This window comes from Scomber japonicus, chromosome 22, assembly GCF_027409825.1.
Source record: "Scomber japonicus isolate fScoJap1 chromosome 22, fScoJap1.pri, whole genome shotgun sequence".
Classification (NCBI taxonomy): Eukaryota; Metazoa; Chordata; class Actinopteri; order Scombriformes; family Scombridae; genus Scomber; species Scomber japonicus.
This window is the reverse complement of record NC_070599.1, coordinates 10,356,028-10,376,645: the sequence shown is the minus strand read 5'-3', so window position 1 is coordinate 10,376,645 and position 20,618 is coordinate 10,356,028. Positions and strand designations below refer to the sequence as shown.

The window sequence follows — 20,618 nt, the reverse complement described above, 5'->3', positions numbered from 1 at the left end:
CATGCCTTCTTTCCCTGTGCCTCCAGAGAAGATATCTGAGCTCTTCCTCAGCTGTCATCTCAAGGCCTTGAGAGAAGAACAAGAGGCGAAACGAGTAAGCGCTAAAGGCGGTAGCAGATGTCATCACACCAGCGTCGCCAAAAGCAGGCCCATGATTTTGTCAAGGGTTATCACAGAAAACAAGCCAAATGTGACAGATGATTAGAAACCAGGAATCTCTTACTTTAACCAGAAAGTCATCATTCATTTTTTAGTACATAATACTTTGTCACATGAGTATCACAAAAGGTAATCTTCATGTATTATAATGCTAGTTCTATGAACACAGGTGTCAGTTCTAACACCGCTCTGTTTTTTTACCTGTCCTCTACGTCTGATCACAGCATACATACAGTAAATATACAAATAAGGCTTAAATATCTATGCAAGTGCTCACCTAAAAACATATTTCAGTTCAGTTTTTACAGTGTTTCTACAGAGCTATACATCAAAAATACCTACCTACACCTATCTTCAACCTATTAAAACCTTATCACTGCAAAAACCTTAGGATGAAAACAATTGTACAAAAGGTGTCAATTTATGGTAAGAAATAATAGTATCTCTGAAGCTACAGTACAAGTAGTAATACTGACTTCAAGTTCACCCTGAATTAGTTGGTGTTGGAAACTGAATTGTACGTCACAACTATTTTTGTACATGACAGAAAAGGTTTTTGAAAGATTTAAAGATTAAAAAAGCCTCCATTTGTACTCCTTCCACATTAGTTCAGTCCGTCTCTCAGCTTTGGCCACTGGAGCTTTGATACGTGCCGTTCTCCTTTTCTCTTACTTTTTGGGGAAAGCACAACACATCAAATTCTGAAGCAGAAATCTGATTCTTAAACATAGCTTTGCTCATCAGTAAACATAATCTCAGAGTGGGTCCTGCGATATGTTGAGGGTAATTAGCTTCACTCTGTTAATTCAGCATACTAATGGCCCACTAGCTGACCTAATGGAATAAAAAGTCAACCTATGCATTGTTGCTTGTGGTCCCAGCAGTACAGAGAAACCCCTTTACAATTTCTTCACATCATATCAGCTGGAGCTGTGGAGGCCCAAGTGACTCAACTGAACAACTAGAAATGTCAACAACTAATTAATTAGACTGGGGTACAACTCAGAAAAGGTCATGCTTTCCAAAGGATTGCAGACTTGTGAGGTTCAGTGACTACAGTACAACACAACACTGCCATTCCTTGTGTACATCAGTGAATAAGGGCTTAAAACCACTGTGGATGGCACTGACCTGTCTTGTTTGTATGTGCCAGGTTTTGTTAATGTAACAGCCTGTAGGATAACTAAACTATTTTAAATGCTTTTTAGGTAGGGGAAATACTTTAAGGTGAGATTTGCATAATCGTATTTATTGTGGCTTACACTTATTCTTTGTGTTTTATAAAGCCAAAGCAAAGACAGAAATAACAGTAAACGCCACCAGCCATGACGGATGAGTACATGGCATTGCTCTGTGTAGCTCTGATTTACTATTGATCTCTGCCCTCTGATTGGACAACTAGCTCCCTGCTGAGAAAGTTTGACACGGTCAAACTTGAGAGGCAGAAACAAACAATGGAAAGCTGTGCTTGTTCACATGGGTTGCGAACACACAAACCCTCTAGTACTAACACTGCTAGCATGAGAAGCAGAGCTGCTGCCAGGCCTCTACTGAAATAAACCGGGGTGACAACCTGTCACTTCCTAGTGTCTACTGGCCTTAAGGAGTTCATTTTCATGTTTCACATTTTGAATAGCATCATCCACCAAAGGACAGTATACTCCTCTGATGTTTTGAGGAAAACTCTTTTCAAAAATTATTTTTGCTTGTATCCCCACCACTGATAACATCGAAGATTTTAAGAAGCATTTTAAGAAGAATGAGAAAAAACAGATCACTGTCCTTTTTTACAACCAACTGAGGTTAAGAGTGCATCCCCCAAAACACTACTAGTTTATAGCTGTTGGTTGTCCATGATGCTGAGAAGTAATGAATCGCTCTTGAAGTAAGGAGACTAGTTAAACAGTCTGCAAACAGTACTGTTATACATCACACTGCATACTCTAGATTAAACCACAAAAGCATTCTGTGTTATACATGAAAATGTTATACATATATTTATAAGGTTGCTTAATAGTTGTTAGTTGTATGGACCTATGTAGTGCATTTGGAAAAATGTTTATTTATTACATGTAAGACTGTAATAAAGAAAATGAATCTATCTGGATGTGTTTTTTCTTTAAAGGGACTCTTACCAAGTTTTATAACAAACCAAAAAATATGTGCATATATGTTCTTGAAGGGGGAAAAAAAGCTATGAGACATGGTAACTAAAGATCAGGGAGTGTCATGTTGACCTAATAAGATGAGGGTAATAATCAATAACATTAACATTTAACAACAAAAACAAATTGTTTACAGGATACCAGAGTATACTGCTAAATAAGTATAAAATCAGCCAAACATCCAGTGTTGGTCTAGACTTCTCTCCATCAAAACGCTCTGCGGTCATCACTGTGACAGCTATCATGACAGCCCATCATTGCTGTCTGGGTGATGGAACCAGTACATGGCTGAGAGGAAGATGATGAGGAGGTTGGTGGCAGATGTAAATTCGCCATAGGAAGCAAAATGCAAGGCTCGTTTCAAAGCACATCATGTTATTGAAGACATTCCTTTGAGGAAAGTATTTTTCCCCACTTAAAGATTATCATCTCTCTATCATATTTATTAATGCAAAGGTATGTATTGTGTGTGTTTGGGTTGGTTTTATCATTTAAACAATATAATGCACATGTAAGACGAGATCATTTTATGACCATCTTTAGACTGAGACGCATTCAGTCAGGAAGTGGTCCCTGGAAAGAAATTAAGGTCTCAGACTGATGCAGGAGAACGAGCCTCCAAAGAGGCTGTGCTATGTGACAGAGGCAATTTCAAAGTACACATACTAAAACGCGCAGGGTGATTGCCGGCCAGAAAGATAACCAGGTTGTAATTTCCAAGAATTTTCACTTTGATTTAACAGAAATAGAAAATAAATGAATATAAAAACCAAAATTTGTCATGAGACGGGTCAGCCCTCAGGTTTATTCTCTTTTTGCTGGAGAAGAGTCAGGACAAGTTTTATGTTAATTTGTCAAGCTGCTCAATTTCATCTGCAACAGACAAGATCAACAACAGCAGCTGACAGGCTCACCTCGTACTCTCTGACCACCCTCATGCCTCGACCACCACCTCCATAGGCTGCTTTGAAGATAATAGGGAAGCCATACGTCTCGGCGAATACCTGCGCCTCATGCAGACTGGATATGGGGGAATCAGTTCCTGGGACCACAGGTACACCTAGACAGGTGTGAATAAAGTGGATTGATACACAAGTGAGAAATGTGTTACTTTATAGTGATGCCAAAAGCTGTATCTTAAATCAAAAAATAATATTTTTTAGAGAAAGACACCATCATAGAGAACACTGGTAACCATAATTAAATATCACACTACATTTCTGTCTCCCGAGATCAGATTGTAATGTGGAAAAACAAGCAAAATAACACTGCTTTACGAGAAGGGTAAAGGTACAAGTAAAAGGCTGAAAAAAAATACATGCTAAAATTGTTTATCCTCCACAGTAAAAACAAATTAATATTTGGAGAGTAAAGGCCAAACACATCCTAGCAGAGCTACACCACGGGGAACGTTGGAGGGAGAATAGGGAGTGAGTCATCATTATGACACTTACCGGGGCTAATGACAAATTTTGTTTACATTTCAAGAAACACCATTACTAATAACACCATGTGCGTCAGATAACATTTGTTTACAGTCAACACACAGTGAAAATGCAAGTGCTACAATTACGGTTTGTTTTTTTAACTGTACACTGGTGGTGCCATATATGAGCGTATTTAATTAATGCCTCCCCACACCCTTCACCACACTTCTGCCAGTCGTTCTCTTCCATACCTGCGTTAATGGCAATGGAACGAGCCTCCACCTTGTCTCCCATCTTGCGGACTGTTTCTGCAGTTGGCCCTACAAACATCACTCCTGCATCGGTGCAGGCCTGGGCAAAGTCTGACCGCTCAGAGAGGAAACCGTAGCCTGGATGGATGGCATCCACATTGTTGTCCTAAGGGGTAGAAAGAAATGTAATTAAGAGACTTAGACAAGAGTTATGTTGAAGTTCCACTGCAGGCCCTGGTTACCACTTTGCTGACTTATTAGTGAGGAGTGCTCACACACAAACTAACCTGCATACTTTACTGGATAGCTTTAGTCTGCTCACCAGTAAAAAGGATTTACTCATCACTTGCAGCTACAGGACAGTGGGCTAATGACACATTTTATTCTCATTCAATCTTAGATGCAATCATCCGAATCATCATCTACTCAATGGACACCAGTAGGAGGCCGAGCGAGTAGACAGGCACGCATAATCTGAGGTCAGCGGGAAGGTACTGAGAGGAGTGAGCACGCACGCACGCACGCACACACACACACAAACACACACACACACACACACACACAGGGTAGTACACAGATACAGTAGCTGCCGAGCTTGACAGATAGAGCCATCTCTGGATCAGTATGTGCCATCTGCTCTTGGATACAAGGCGGACTATAATTATGGGCTGTCCCGTTGTTAAGGGAGCGGTTACTGGCAGGCCAGAGGAGGTATGGAGCTACACACACACACACACACACACAAAATGCAGCAACAACATGCACATGAGCAGGTACACCCACACACCTACTCACACAGACAGGCATGAGTTCAGAGAGACACGGATATTAGATGACAGTAGATTCACACACAAACACAAACACACACACACACACACACACACACACACAGGCTAACACAACACCCCTGGGCACACACACAAACACTCATACAAGCAAGATCATACATTCATGCTCTAGCGAACACAGGCACATGTTCACAGACACTGCCGCCATAATTACACACACACACACACACACACACACACAGACACACAGAAGGTAAGGTGCTGGGACAAAGACCGATGGTTATTTTTGGTCACACAGTAATAGAGTGATACACAGTGTGAGCAAGAGTGAGAGCAGGAGAGAACACACACACACACACACACACTCCTTGCTGGCATGGGGTGGCTGGGCTCCCAGATAGGCAGACAGATTTTGAGAAATGAGTTGGATGGTGAAAGCTCCCCGACTTGGCTGGCTGACCACATGCCCACGCAGAAATTTATAAACCGTGAGAGATTGATCAGAAAAATAATAATGAGCAACTGGCAGCACGTCCTAGAGGGACAGAGGGAGGACAGGAGAGAAAGGAGGTAACAAGGAACAGATCTGATCTAACACAGCGATAACTGTCAGAGAGGAGAGGGTGGGAGATAGGGACTGATGGTGAGTGAAAAAGAGGGAGAGGATGGATGGAAAGAACAACAAATAACAAGAAGAGGAATGGAGAAATAATGGAAGAAAGGAAATAGGGAAGGAGGTCATAACTGTAGAAGGAAGAGAGGATCCCTTTTTGCTCCTCTTTGACCAAGCTAAAGACTAACAAAAGAAGAAAAGTGATTAGATAATTGACCGTTAAAGTGGAGACTTTCCAACATGAGGAGGGTAGTACTAGCTATATTTTTTAAAAGTATACGGAGTAAAGCATGGAGCCTTACGGCAATTTTAGAGGAGTGGATTATGCAAATGATCACATCTCATGAAAGTGCATCTCCTCATGAACAGGGCACATTCAGCAGGCTGAAACGAGCGATTTACGACAAGGTCAGGCAGTTAAGAGAATGTGTTGAATCCCACATATGAATTTCTTATTGCTTTGTGTAAGTAAGAAAGAAAGAAAAAAACATGAATACATTCATGCATGAAGCCCAATGTTACTTGAGTTTAGAGTTGACTGTAGGCATATTTGTTTACTTTGAACAGAGCTATCAGTTTACCCTAATTTCCTGTTTTTATGCCAAGCTAGGCTAACCACACCCTGACTCTTAACTTTGTACTGTATGCGCTGACACAAGACTGATTTCACTCTTGGGGAAAAGGAAAACAAGCGTATTTCCCTAAATGTACAACTCCTCCTTTAAGGTTAACTTCAGACTTCAATGTTGCTGCTTCAAAGTAGAAGCCCTCCAGACAGAGAGCTGCAAAGCAAGTCACTAAGAGGAGCTCATTTTAGCTTAGTCAGGGTATTATTCAAAATTGGCACTATTTGCACCATTTCTCAGCTCAGTGTATGGAGGCACACTGGTGGTATTTTAATGCATATGAGAAGAAATTATTTGAACATTTCTTCTGTTGACAAATGAGGTTTAAAGGAGCACTTCCATAAAGTTGCAGCACCTGTGAAGCACATTTTATAAAGTAATTTTAGTTTCGAGCAATTTTAGTTTCAAGTAGCTGCAAAATGCTTCCCTACTCTTGTCTTTCAAACTGTCCAGGCTTTCAGTAAAAAAATGTGACCTTCAAAGAGAACTGACATCAACATAAGGGTTATCTTCTCAGATTTAATAAAGTCCCTTCAGAATCTCAGGACTTCATACAATTGTTTTTCACAGGTTATGTGGGTCCTCATGACAATTAAACTGAATTTTATGTACAAAATGTACAAGTCAAATATTTGATGGGAAAACCTTCAAAATGCCCACTTTTTTGTACTATTTTGTTGTGAATGCTTTTTACCTTTGCTACTTTGATGATGTCAGGAATGTGCAGGTATGCAGCAACAGGTGGCAGGCCTTTCCCGATGAGGTATGCCTCATCTGCCTTCTGCCTGTGAAGAAAAATGCAAAGGTTTAACATTACTGAGATGGGAGGGGATCAGGAAAAGCAGGAAATATACACAGACTGTATCAAGCCCAGAGATAGTAAGGCAGCAGTATTTAGGCAGAAAAAAGAACACTACGCTTCTTCTAATGAGTACCAATCAGCCGTTTTAAGTTAAATAATATAAAATGGAGAATGACAGAGAAAATGACAACGTGGGAAAGGTGGAGCAAAGGAAAAAGAATGAATGAAGCAGAATAGGCAGAACCAGGAGGAAGTACAACCCTATAACAAGATTTATTCATCAGTGACATTAAAAAAAAAATCTGAAAAAAGAGCCCCAGGTGAAGCAGATAAGGATGCTTGTGCATGTGAACTAAGGAGTGTGATTACCTGAATGGTTGTAATGTCAATACAATTATACTTATGTCCCTAATTAATACCAACAACAAAACAAAGAACTGGCCCAGAGCACTGGTGAGAAGAAAAGTGCTCCCAAGCTTCCTTTAATTGATGTTAGGTCTAATCAACAGTTAGCATTTCATGGTCAATACCCCACAGCGGCAGTCGAGCAGAAGACATCTGCCTGTCACGCTTCCTTTATTTAAACCACTGCAGGGCTATTCTGTACAAGCGTAGCAGAGATAAGTACCTGTGCATCTGTCCAGTGTCCTGTTCAGAGTAGACGGCCACGGTTCGAATCCCCAGTTCAGTGCAGGCTCTGAACACACGGATAGCGATCTCACCTGGAGGACAAGAGGAAGACATACGTGAGGAAAATGTCCATCCATCCATCCATCCAGTAAATGTAATGTGTGAATATAAATTTGTCTTGGGAGGGAAGTTGTAGTTTCACAGTTTAATCATCTAATTTTCAAAAGCAGTCACTTCATGAGTCTATTCACATCTTGTAGCATTGTCTAACTTTGAATTTGTATGCCATTTATGTGAAAACAAGACAAATCCATCTTGTGTACTTCATCACCCTGTGCAAAAATACCAACACTGCAACAAGTCTACTGTTTTTTCTTTCTAAAGTTTGAGAACAGAGTGTAAAATTTGCGCTTTAGACATGCAAAACACTGCCTGTCTTTTATCTTGCTGTCACAAGAGCCAAATACTGGTTGTTGTTTTTTTCAAGCAGCACACATTGTTTGTGCGGTTAAAAAAAAAAAAAAAAAAAAAAGTTTAGACACTGAAAACTAGCAAGATGTGTTGTTCTTGCTTGAAGGGAAGGACAGTGTTCAAACATTTGAGAAGCATTAAAAAACAGAACAGAAAGTAAATTCTGGAGAAGCAGAACTTCAGGAACATAAAAGGACAGAACAATGAAAGGAGGAGAGGAGGAGATAGTAAGAAGAGCCAGATGAAATTATGATTTTAAGTGATAAATCTAGAGTATGTAAGCTCTGAAAATACAGAAAAATAATTAGCGGTTTTAAAGAATAGAGGTACAAAAAGAAGCACAGTTTGGCAAGTTTAACAAAGTGACAAATAAGGACGAGAACAGCGGTGGTAGTGAAAGAAAGTGGGAAATGAAGTGAGGAATGAAGAAGAGGGAGAACAAAGTCATGGGGGGCAAAGAGAAAGACAGCAAGTAGCTCAGAGGAAAATCACATCTGACAAGTGCTGAAAAAGACAGCTAGAGCAACAGGAGAGAGGAGACCAGAGGAGGAGAGAAGAGCAAAAAGGAAAGGAGAGGAGAATATTAGTGAGAAGGCACAGAAGCAATGGCAGGGAGGAGATGTGCTTGGTGAAGTGGAATCTAGGCTGATATGATATGATGGTCCAGTCTCTCTTCATCTTACACACACACACACACACACGCCAAAGCGGAGCACGGTCCGGTGCACTCCAGTGTGATGAATGTGATCTAATGTGGTGTTGATATCATGTCACGCCAATGTGAAGGCAAGAGATTGACGGAAAGCCCTGCTGTGTGAGAGTGTGTGTGTATGAGTGTGTGGCAGAGACCACAATCTATTTGAATCAAATTGATGGATTAAAGCATCTTAATAGAGCCTTTATAGGAGGGTGGACATGAATCTATGCATGCATATGCGCAATGCAGGCATCTTCTATGCAGCAGGAGGCCTATAGAGTACCTCATGTGTCCGTACTCGGAGGAATATTGGAAACCCATGCACTGAGCAATCTGAGAAACTGAACCAAATCAAGCTTTTACAGTGTGTCAAGTGAAATGTATAGAATGGGAGGCTCTTAAAAGAAATTACAATAAAACTAATGAACACATTTTTTTGTCACTCAAATCCTGCACATCACCTGACAAAGGCACTTTTGTGCACCGACGGCCCCTCTGGATAGCATTAGCATTAACAGGAGGGGGTTCGGCAATTATAAGCACTACCAAAGCAAGTCAGTGATGTTCATGCCAAGTGTAACGACCATACTGGTGACTGCTTAGTATTTTGAAAACTCTTGGCTTCTCTATAATTATGTTTCCGTCAGGCTGCCATCGCAGTAATGTAGACTCCACTTATGGTGATTTCTAGCAGCCTAAAAAGGAATAAATACACATATTCATCTATTCATGGGGCCACTATTGTAGACAAAAGTATTTATAAAACAGCATCACACATGCTTTGAATGTAGTAGAGACCTCCATGATTATTTTATATATTAGCTTTTATAACCAGTAATATTTAAATCTCCTTTGGCACATCATGTAAATCACAAAATTAAAAAAAAAATAAAAACTGTTTAGTAACAACACCTTAACTCAGTTTTGTCATACATAAGTGCTGCACAATCGGATAAAATGTTGTGTTTTGGGATTAAAGCAAACAAAAGATAGCTTGTGCAGCCACCCACATACAATGTGTGCTTAAATATTAGCATGTGCCAAGGCAAACTAGATGTTGGTCATTAAAAATTGAAAGAGTCTGTTCTTTTGCCTCAGGAAGATCTGGAATACCATAACGTTTTTCTTACATTATAAATGAAACAGCATTAAACTGTACTTAATTCAATGGCACTATCTGTACTGCTTGTCTTCTTCCGCAGTGAATTATTACTTTTGGGGTGTGGGTGGGCTTCTTACCTCTATTAGCCACCATGACTTTCTTGATTGGTCGATACTCGTTCTGTGGGGCAGAATGGGCAAAGCGGGGGAGAACACACACCCTCCTCACAGCCAATAGGCCGAGGCCCCCACGGACTACAGCGTACCTCATCATTCTGAAAGAAAGAAAATACGATTTAGACAAAACATGCCTCTTAAACTGTGATCAATGAACAGAGCGATAAGAATGGAAAACAAAAGGGAAACAGAGGACAACATACAAGATAAAGATGGAAACATTGATCTGGAAAGTGGTGAATTCTCACAAACATGCACCTTCATACACAGAAAAAACACGAGTAAGCTTTTGTGACCTGACACCCAACAAGTTCTCTCTCCTAAGTGCTACACAATATACACAATATGAGAAATGCAAAACAAGGCAGCCAATTGGTCATGTCTGTGAGTCATATCTAGAAGAAACAAAAAGTACAGTTCATATTATCTTACAATCTCCACAAAGTAACCTGTTTGCCAAGTTCAGTTACGATGCTTTAAAAAGGAATTTAATTAGACTGAGGAAAATGATTAAACAAGAGGTGTGAGCCCTGTTTAAAGAGATTAAATCTACTAAAGCACCAGACCTCTGTTAAGTTGTTGCCTAGGGTCATGTGAGCCTTTCCACTGTGTGGTGTTTTCAAAGATTTTAATTGGTGTTTTTTTTTTTTTTTAGAGGGAATCCTAGATCATTTTTACTAGAGAACTGTATTATGTATGTATGATCTGAGGCCTGTAGCCTTGACTTCTTTGGAAACTTTGTGAAAAGATTGTTAGACAATCTGTAAATACCCAATTTGGCCCCAACTGGTTTGCTTACGGTGCGACTGGTAGCAAAGATCATGTCATCCTCTTTACATTAGGGACCATTTTTGCCCATCTTAAGCCTCTGAAAGTGGTCACTCAGGTAAAATATCATTTCTGCTCTCAAGTCATATATTTAAAACTGTATATTATATGACTCAGACACATGAGTCAGAAGCTATACGATCTTCATATCACTTGTTTTTGGTTAGACAGTGAAGGATTTTCATAAAAAGAAATGAGAAATGATAAATATTATGAAGTAGTCCTTAATAATAAAAAAGGCAGCAGAGATTGTGTATAGAATCATTATGCTTGAGGACACTTAAGAATCAGTGATGTCTGATACATTGAGTGTATGGAATTGGTATCTACTAAGAAGCAGTAACAACTTCAGGAAAACTGATACAGAGTGTCCAGAGAAGTCTGGCTGGAATGATAACGTATGGCTGATGAATGAGTCATACTCTAAACTTTCAATAAAAAAAGAAGGAGGGAGTAAGAAAGCCAATCAGCTGCTGCTCTGCTTATCAGTACCCTATCAGCTGCAGGTGTGTCTAATGAAACACAATGAGTATCTGCTGTCATTTGTGTGTTTTTCCCAACAAAAGAGCTAAAAACTGCCCCCAATTTTCAAATACAAAACCAACTTTGTCCACACCGTGATTACTGTCAGTTGAGCAGCTGTTTTTTTCCCTCACTTGGTTTTTGGACTGCACCCAAGCAAAAAGACTATCCAACAACATTAACATGAAAAAGGACACTTTTCCTTTTAAAAAACACACAGAAACAACCCATTCATTACAACTCACATACTAGCAGATTTACTCGATGGCATTAACTTTCACTCATTCCCTAAATACTTACAATTACTTCATTACCTGACAAACTTACAACCTCACGTGAGTGTCACATGGTAAGGCACAGACAATAATCTATACACACATGCATGACGATGCAAACAGCCCACAACTAGTAAAATACCTCTTCAGTGAGAAGGTAAGCGCTTCAGTCACCCTGATGATCTGGCAGCTCTACTGATGAGAGATGTTTGATAGTGAACCTCAGCCTGCATAGGTGGGAGATTTTCTTCTTCTGGTCCCACTATGAAGCTGCACCTCACTGACAGTCCTTTGCTGCCACCCTGTGGTCAACCACCAGCAATGCAGTCAATGGAAACCACAATTATGAGAGGTGCCAGTGCTTGGAAATCCCTCAATTTAAACCAAAACTGATGGATGTCTCATTATGCACACTCACTTCCTGTTTGTTACCAGATGTTTCAGAGTTTCACTGAAAAAGGCAAACTACCATAGCTTATGTGTCCTATAGCTGGCTTTAACCTTGTATCCACTGCATGCTGGGATAATCTGCAGCCTATCCCAGCATGCATTGGGGTGAAAGGGAAAAAAACAGTGTACCAGTCTGCAGTAGATCTCATACTTTTAGAATTGATACCACAGACAAATGATGAAACTCAATTATACACATACATAAATTATTTTGGGTAAACAAAATCAGACTCCTATTAAACATGTCTGTGATGCATAATATCTAGTTGCAAGAGGTGATTATGTGGACTCGACGATAGACGGTGGAGACGCTGCTGACAGACTAGATCACCCAGATTAAATGGCATGAAACAAATAGGTCAAAGGTGAGTCTTTTAATGAAAATCCTTTTTTCATTCTGGTCCCTTTTTATTCAGAATTCACAACGTTAAACAATGTGTGACTTGGTGAATGAAGAAATGAACAATTAATTATAAAGAAATAAGAATGAATGAATAAATAAATTAATGACATGAGAGTATCTAAAGGCTGCGGGCAGGGGAAGCTCAGGCTGAAATGGTATTGTTTATCTACACAAAAGCAACAAGGTCAAAATATGAAATAGATACAGTTTCACAAGACCTGAATACAACAAGACAAAAGCACACCATAGAGGAGCAAGAATAATGCACCAGACAGATGGGCAAAAACAGGTCAAATATTATCTGTGTCCTGCATTAACCTTAACCTGCAACCCCTTATATTTATTTTAAACTAGGGGCAAGTAATATATTATCGCATATATTAGCAATGCAGATATGAGGGCCTAGCAGGAAGAGATATATTATTATTGTGAGAATTCAACTCTACCAAAAAAGCCAAAAAAAATTAGGAAAACTGTAATGCAACTTTAATGGTCCAGTGACAACACATTCTAAAATACTACTTATTACAATAATCTACAGTCCTGTCACAATATAAATATTGTAATGACAGTGTGTTAACTATAAACTACTGAGTGGGTATCAGATGGAAAATAACATTTTTATTATCCCTCTTAAAAAGGGGACACTGAGGAAACTGATCTGAATACATTACAGGAGCAGAACACGTTCAAGGACATAAAAATATACTTAGGGAATAACACCATTGCACTATTAATAATAAAAAATACCAGCCAGCAGCCAAATGATGGTAAACTGAAGCTGCAATCTGTTATCTAAAATGTTCTTTGATCTCCTCCTAAAAGCTGGAAATCCAGCACACACTGTGTCCTGCAGAGGAGAAAAACCTGCTGACCAGAAATAAAGCAGTGATATTTCTGCAGCCATATGCTAAAGTTGTCCTCGTAAATAATAATCGATGACTGGAAATCCACCCACATCCAGAAAGCAGGCTGCTCCTACAACATCAAGTCTACAGTTCAGTGTTAAGTGAAGAACGAGGATATAAGCAGAGCTGCAGTCTGAAATGTTGTCAAACAAGAAACTGGAAGAAAGACACAAACTATCTGGGTTCCAGCTTTGTATGTGTTTGGTGCTCTGCTACTACTCCCTACAAAATATATCACAAATAGGAAATTAGTAGAATATTTAGACATGACCTTAAGAACTGATTATGTTTGTGAGAAGTTTTTACAGTGACATTAGAAATGAGTCTGTGAAACAAATGTCTTTTCTGACTTAGGGAAAATACAGAGTGCCATGAAGTTAGACTTAAATAAATCACAAAAGTAGGTAAATAGATACTGAAAGTGACAAGAGGAAAAACAACTCTTTTTCTCTGTTTACATCTGTCTACATTTCTAACTTTTGTCTCTACCTCATCCTCGTCTGTTATGCATGCATTTCATTCTCATATAATGCGATTTCTCTATTTTTGACACCATTATTCAGTAGTTCTGCAATCTCTCGTCCCCCAGCAGCATCACAATGAGTGGTTCGGCAGTAGCATGACATGCATAGCCAAAATGCAATGAGGCAAACCCAAGGATGGTATGAAAGGAATGTCAAATGGTGGCGACGTTTACAACTGGAGGGTAATTTTGGTTTTGTTGCCTCATGTTGATTTGTTTGTCTCCTTTTCTGGCTCTAGTGAATGCTACAGGATTTAGCTTACAAGCTAAAGGCAAGTGGGAAAATAATGATCTTGTATGTGGGTCTGACCCTCATTTTCAGGTGTTATCCTATCCCCAAAGTCTTGACAGCTGAAGGTGTGTATTCTGAATGTGTCCCCTTCACACTGCATGGCTGGTGAAAATTAAACGTTTGTGGTCTGTGAGTGATATCTATTTTCTCAAAGTTACAGTTCATACTATAAAATAAATGTGCAATGTGCAGGTAAACACAGAAAGCTCTCAAACCAGCCATACTTGATGAGTACACTGCTATACTTGACTTCACACTGATGAAAACATATTGTTTTGCTCAGCATGTGTGCACTCACAGGAGGAAAACATGAGCCAGGGCACAAAATGACACATTGTATATTACAGCAAACTGTCCTTACTGAGAAACAAGACATGACCACGTGACAACTCAGACAGCATTTGTTGTTGACTCATGCACCTAAATATGGAGACACAACAGACTAGCAGCCTTTGATTATGAGTTTCTGTTGGCCTACAATGCAATCCATGTTGAATCAACAGAACCAGCATGAAAGATGTGACCTAGCTGTCTTTCCTGAAGTCTAACACATCAGCAAACTGTCCACATCTTTTGATCAAACACAAGTCCAAACTCCATCCAGTCTGCTCTGAGACCATCAAGATTTCATCACTGCCCCCATGATGTGTTTTTATCACCACCAAGTGAATGAGTCCAATGCTAGTTTGAGTGAAAATACAATCAAATTCTAGTTGTATTGAATGTATGCAGTGTAGACAAGGCAGCACAAAATATCTTACCTTAATACCTTAATAACTAAAACCCTGCTAACAACTGTAGCTTTATTCTACAGTGCTGAAAAACACAATCATCATCAACTGTCAGACAATTTATAACTAACATCCTTTCAGCCTCTCTGATCAATCAAACTCCATCTGATACACGTTCACCCCACGGGGAGGGGGGAGGGGAGTCATTCACATAACTTTTCTTGCTTTGTCACACACACAACATTCTTACATAAAATCTATTTCAGATGGATTATAAGGCTTAGGCTGTGCTCACTTTGGTCCAGTGACTAGTAAAGTCAGTCACAATGGGTCAGAGGACAGAAAACTCATGTGATCTCAGGGTTTACAATCCATGAAAGAGGCCAGACAACACTAAATAAATGTGTAGAAGTAATTATGTTGTGTTATATGGACCTGTGTCTGCAATAGAGTTTATTATTATTATTATTATGACTGATGGTCAGGCGGGTCAGACTCATATGAGGTATAATAAGGTAATTTGAGTCTATTCAGGAACATTTATAGGCTTCAGTACATTTGAAGTGCATTTTTCTAGAATCAATTTTGCTTAATGGATGGTAAAGTACTTATGTAATGAACTATCAAATAAGGAATACAAATGGTTATAAATGGTGTTAAATAAGACAATCAATATAGAATAAAACATAGAATATGCACAAGCTTGAAACATCTGACAACGTTTCCCTTTGGTCCTTTTAACAGGTCTTTTAAAAAGCTGTCTACTGTGGCACAGGAATGCAAGAAAATAAATTGGATAGTGGTTTTGTCTCCTCATTTCAGATATGAGCGACCTATCCCACCTCAACCAGCCCATTCAATTCTTTAATTTGCCTCAGTTTCACCAGAATCAGACACATCTATCTTGAAAAATGTGTGCTCATTCTGTGTTTCCAGCCAGGGAACTAATACAACTCAGGCCAGAGGGCAGAAATATGGCTGCAGTTATTCAGCAACAAGATGTAATTCCTGCAGATTTAATCTAGAAGTTCAAAAGGAGTTGCAGATCTCTTATGGTTGAATTATTTTCTCTGAGTTACTTAGAGAACTTGCAGCTCAGTTGAGACATAAAGCAATGAGAAAGCATTTAGGGATGTGCAGCATGTGGCACTACTGCACAGTGTACAAACTATCTTTATTGCAAATACAGAAGGACTACCCGTATTAATTTATTATAACAATGTTCTGCTGTTTAAGGAACTTCAGTTTTCTATCTGTCCAGAGCAACAATGTTTCTCAAATATTAGTTACTTAAATTGGCAAGAAACTAACCACACTATTTAACTCTCATCACAACATTCACAGCACTGTGAAACTCTTAAATAAAGTTGTACGGTATAAACACTCCCATGCCTTAAACCTGATGCAAAAATAAGTTTGAAAACTGCAACAACACAAACAAGTGCTCAATTAAACCATAGCAAAAAAAACAGGAATGCACACGTTTGAGGCCAAATGTACTCCATGACCGCCCACTCCCTCTCTCTGTTGTCCCGTCACCAGTGTCTGTCTGTCTGTGTGTGTGTGTGTGTGTGTGTGTGTGTGTGTGTGTGTGTGTGTGTGTGTGTGTGTGTGTGTGTGTGTGTGTGTGTGTGTGTGTGTGTGTGTGTGTGTGTGTGTCTGTGTCTGTGAGTGTTAAAAGTACAGAGGTGATAATATCTGGGTCATACATTAACTTCTTAGAGATCAAAGTTCAGGTCTGTTTTGACGAACACACCGAGTGATATTGTGACACACAAACACACATAACTAGTATTAACTTTGCCCCAATTGACTGATCATCAGGCTGATACACATGGCTTTCTGCCAGCGTTTGCGCAACAAAGAATCCTTTACCATGTGCACATGTCTGATCATCCAGTTTTCTTAACAAACAGGAGACATAATGTACAGTCCTGTGTGTGGTTTCACAAGATAAGATGAGCACATATTACTATCTCTTTTACTCGTAGTAGTAGTTCCTTGATGATTTTTTAATTGTGTGTTATGGCCACAGCACACTAATTCTCAAGAGGGTTATTAAACAATCCTTGCTTGAGTTCATCATCAAAACAAGTGCTGGGAGACAGAATACATCACAATAAACAAAAAACTGCTCCTGATTCAAGACACCACAATGTAGTGATATTATGAACAACTAGCTCTAAAGCTTTGAAGACTGACACATGTTGCACATATTCACTGCTGAGCTGATGATGACACTGTGCGTAATAATCAAATCCACAAAAAAATCATGTTTTTATAACAGCAAATAGAAATATTCTAGATGTTTAGTGGGTCACCTTGCAGATGTTACCCAAAGGTCAGCCTGACATTTGAAATGCACTTCACTACTAGCAGGATGTAATAAGAAATGATATCAGTAAATTCTCAGGTGAGGTGTGGCACATCTGAAACCTGCTGTACATCTAATAAAGAAGATCATGTGCAGATTGCTGTGAAAATTCAACGGAAAACAGCTGATAGTGTCACACCTACAATCACTGGTCTCAACATGTAGCATGACACAGGGGTCTGGTCTCTCAACGTGTGTCAACAGATTCAATACATTTTCCAACCACACACACAGATCTGACTAGATAGACTGATTGCCTAACAGTGGGTAAAGTGGCGTCACACAGGAGCCAAAAGGTTCCTGAATAAGTCATTTTGTCATTATATAAGGAAGGAGGGAGAACAACAGAGGCTGGAAAATGCATGTGCATTCATCCACACTCCCTTACTTCCTCCCTCCTTCCACCTCAGCAGTCTCCTACATCCTACCTGCCACTGGTCTGATAGGTAGAGTGATGGGACAACTGTGTGCATAAATGAGGACAACTAAACAACTAAAAAATAACTGGTTTCAAAGCCTCAATGCAATGTATCATAGTTTATATAAAATGGTACAGGTAGGAACTAGAAAATTGATGTCATTTCTTGCGCAATAGTCTGCAGGAATAAGGTTTACGTCACAAGAAAATGAAGTTCAGATCAGCTGTGACAGGGCTTTTGAGAACTATAAAAAGATGATGTTTAAAAAGCTTGCGGTTATTCCTATAAACATGCTCACAGCAGCAGGAACAAGGTTATCGAGGCTAACCAAGTGTTTGTATAGAGAGAACACGTTTGTGACTTGACTGAGAAGTGGGTAAAGTGGGTAGTGTAATGGCGTAGAGGTTAGATTACTGAGCATGTGAACAGGTGGATGACGAGTTTCGAATCCACTAGCAGCTCCTGAAACTATGCCAAAATAAACATAAACAAAAAACACTCAACCCTCAAAACAGTACTACTTGTATTTGCTAAGTGTAGTTTGTGGCATACCCGACAGGAATGTTAGAGCCAAATAAAACTGCTATATTTCGCTCTTGACTTTCAATGTCACACAACATCTGGCCAGCTGTATAAACAAGATGCTTCAGCTTCCCGCTGCAACAGGCTGACTCTTTTCAGGATTAACAAAAAAACAAAAAGATTGCTTGCATAATTCTTACATCATTCTTTAAGTGTGTATTTTTGTCTTAGACACCTTTTACTGGGCTGCAGCAAAGTTTAATACAACCAGGAAATCATTTAACATGTTAACTTATTGATGGTCTATCATAAACATCAAGAACATGAACATTTCTCTGCATTTTTTTAGCTAATTTCAATTATTTAATTATCAGTTACATAGAATTTCTTCACTAGTATGGTCTTATCTTTGTGTTTGATTGTAAATCAGGAGCAGTGATTAAGCTGAGGAGAAAGTTTTCAACCAGAGAATTGCAACCAATCAGGAAGAAAGTAATGACTCCTAAAGCTCTGTTAGCATAAATGAACGTCTAAACTAGGCTAAATTATTTTTAACTGTACAGAGAGGAAAGCCTGGTTCACTGGGTGCTTTTAAACTGTGAGGGAGGAACTTCTGCTCTCTTTATTACCAGTAGTTACCTGGAAGGGTCTTGTACTTAACTCTTTATCAAACACTTGAACACAGAGTTGTAAACTATGTGATTAATATGTACTAACCTGAGTGAGGGGGTGCTAAGATCATGGATGTTCCACCACTTACATGGAGACCTTCTTTTTAGACCCTATTCGACTTTACAAAAGGGAAGAATCAGTTCAGACACTGGTGGTGCTGAACATTCATGTATTCATTCATTACAGTTGGCATCTCCTTAATCTGTTGGCTTTCCAGCTGAAATGGGACATAACAGAGGAAAGGTCAAGCTTAAACTAATGAATTTGAGATGTAATCACTTTGTGCTCCACCTAAATGCATATTTGAGTGTGTGGAAGTTTTTACTCATCACAGCTCTTAGCTGCATTGTGCTCTGACAGTGTGAAAAGGAGAAGGTCCACTGTTTCACAGGGTGTATAAATAATGCTATTTTTTAGTCTTTATTTCCTGGGAGTCCTAACAACAGGTCAAGACCCCAATTAACTAACAGTCCTGAAGGACCAAATAGTGCTGAGGGAGGAACAGAGCTCTGCGCCATTGCATACTGTGCAGTGTTTAAGTTGTAGCAAAAGTCCAAAAAGTGTTTCAAAGCAATCAGTATTTAATGTTTTAATATGCAACAACTAATCAAAACTCTGGTTTAGCCTAATATTCAGGACAAGTTTTGGAATAATTGCTTGTAAATTGGGACTCTCCCAAATTTTTCAGGATGTCTTATCACCCTACTGAGCACTGAGTTATTGACTTTAGGTTGTTTAATGCTGCAGTGTGTGTTGATCAGCCGGTCTCATTTGCTATTGCCCCCCTCCGCTAGCATTAGTCTCTGAGTGATGGTGTAGAAAGTATTCACAATAAACTTCATGTTTGACTCACCAAGATAATTATTTTGTTATTAAATTTAAAAAAGCTTGCAATTGCTGCTTTTTTTGATGATGGGTTAGGGTTAGGGTTAGATAAGATAAGATAACACCAGCATGTGTGTGCTGTAGACTGTCCAGATGCTGCACTGCCCTCACAGTTAAGTTCCACCTTTTTTGTTCATTCAACATCAAGTCATTATGTGATATTTAGAAAATCGATTTTTCAACATTTGTGGATTAATTCAGAAAGCAGATAAGAACTGAGATTCTTATGCAATTCAATTTCTTTACCCAACCCTATATGAAATGAATATCATACATCCATCGTGAGAAGCTATGACACATAAGGCCACAACCAACTTTAAAGTGGCATATGACACCTGTTTCTGCCAGCTTATTTCTGATCACAGTCGCGCAAGAGGATATAGGCCTACTGCAAGTTTTCTTGTGACAACTCACTGCACAGCTCCCATTGGAGCTCTTGGATGGTGCAGCTGCTCTGCATGTACCAGCTTTAGAAGCAGAGTAAAGGTTGCTTTAAGGATGAACAAAATGTACAGTGAAATGCATCTGACACTACAGATACGCATGCACAGGTTCAAAGGTGAATATGCAGAGAACAAATTTCTGCAACACACAGAATCAGTGAGAAAGGCCACACCCCACACACACACACACACACACACACACAGTTAAATGTGCCCTTTAATATCTGACTTTTACAACACATGTTGTGCAATCTAACACTTTTCAACACGTAAACATCTTCCAAGCATAGGCACAAGAGTAAATGCAGTCCCAGTGAAGATGCCTCAAACTCTTTGAAATAATCGGACTCCCATACAAATACATGCTAGAGGAGCCAAACAGTGACATCTTTGATTTTACCTCACCATCAATACTGTAGGTGTAAGTGTAAACATGCAGTCATTACTGCATATTTTGACATGGC

The 20,618-nt window shown here is 39.3% G+C and overlaps 2 protein-coding genes across 2 annotated transcripts in view; both read right to left on the bottom strand.

Annotated features, from left to right (window-relative positions):
• The window catches only part of ppp1r14bb (protein phosphatase 1, regulatory (inhibitor) subunit 14Bb), a 244,621-nt gene that overhangs the window by 107,883 nt on the left and 116,120 nt on the right, over nt 1-20,618 (bottom strand). The window lies entirely within an intron of this gene.
• The window catches only part of LOC128383301 (pyruvate carboxylase, mitochondrial-like), a 287,146-nt gene that overhangs the window by 265,636 nt on the left and 892 nt on the right, over nt 1-20,618 (bottom strand). Inside the window, exons 2-6 of the mRNA XM_053342914.1 lie at nt 9,869-10,005; nt 7,460-7,553; nt 6,724-6,814; nt 4,003-4,168; nt 3,239-3,384 (exon numbers count right to left, since the gene is read on the bottom strand). Of these exons, the coding sequence (XP_053198889.1) occupies nt 3,239-3,384; nt 4,003-4,168; nt 6,724-6,814; nt 7,460-7,553; nt 9,869-10,004 (633 nt within the window). The 5' untranslated portion in view covers nt 10,005. The remainder of the gene's footprint in view (nt 1-3,238; nt 3,385-4,002; nt 4,169-6,723; nt 6,815-7,459; nt 7,554-9,868; nt 10,006-20,618) is intronic.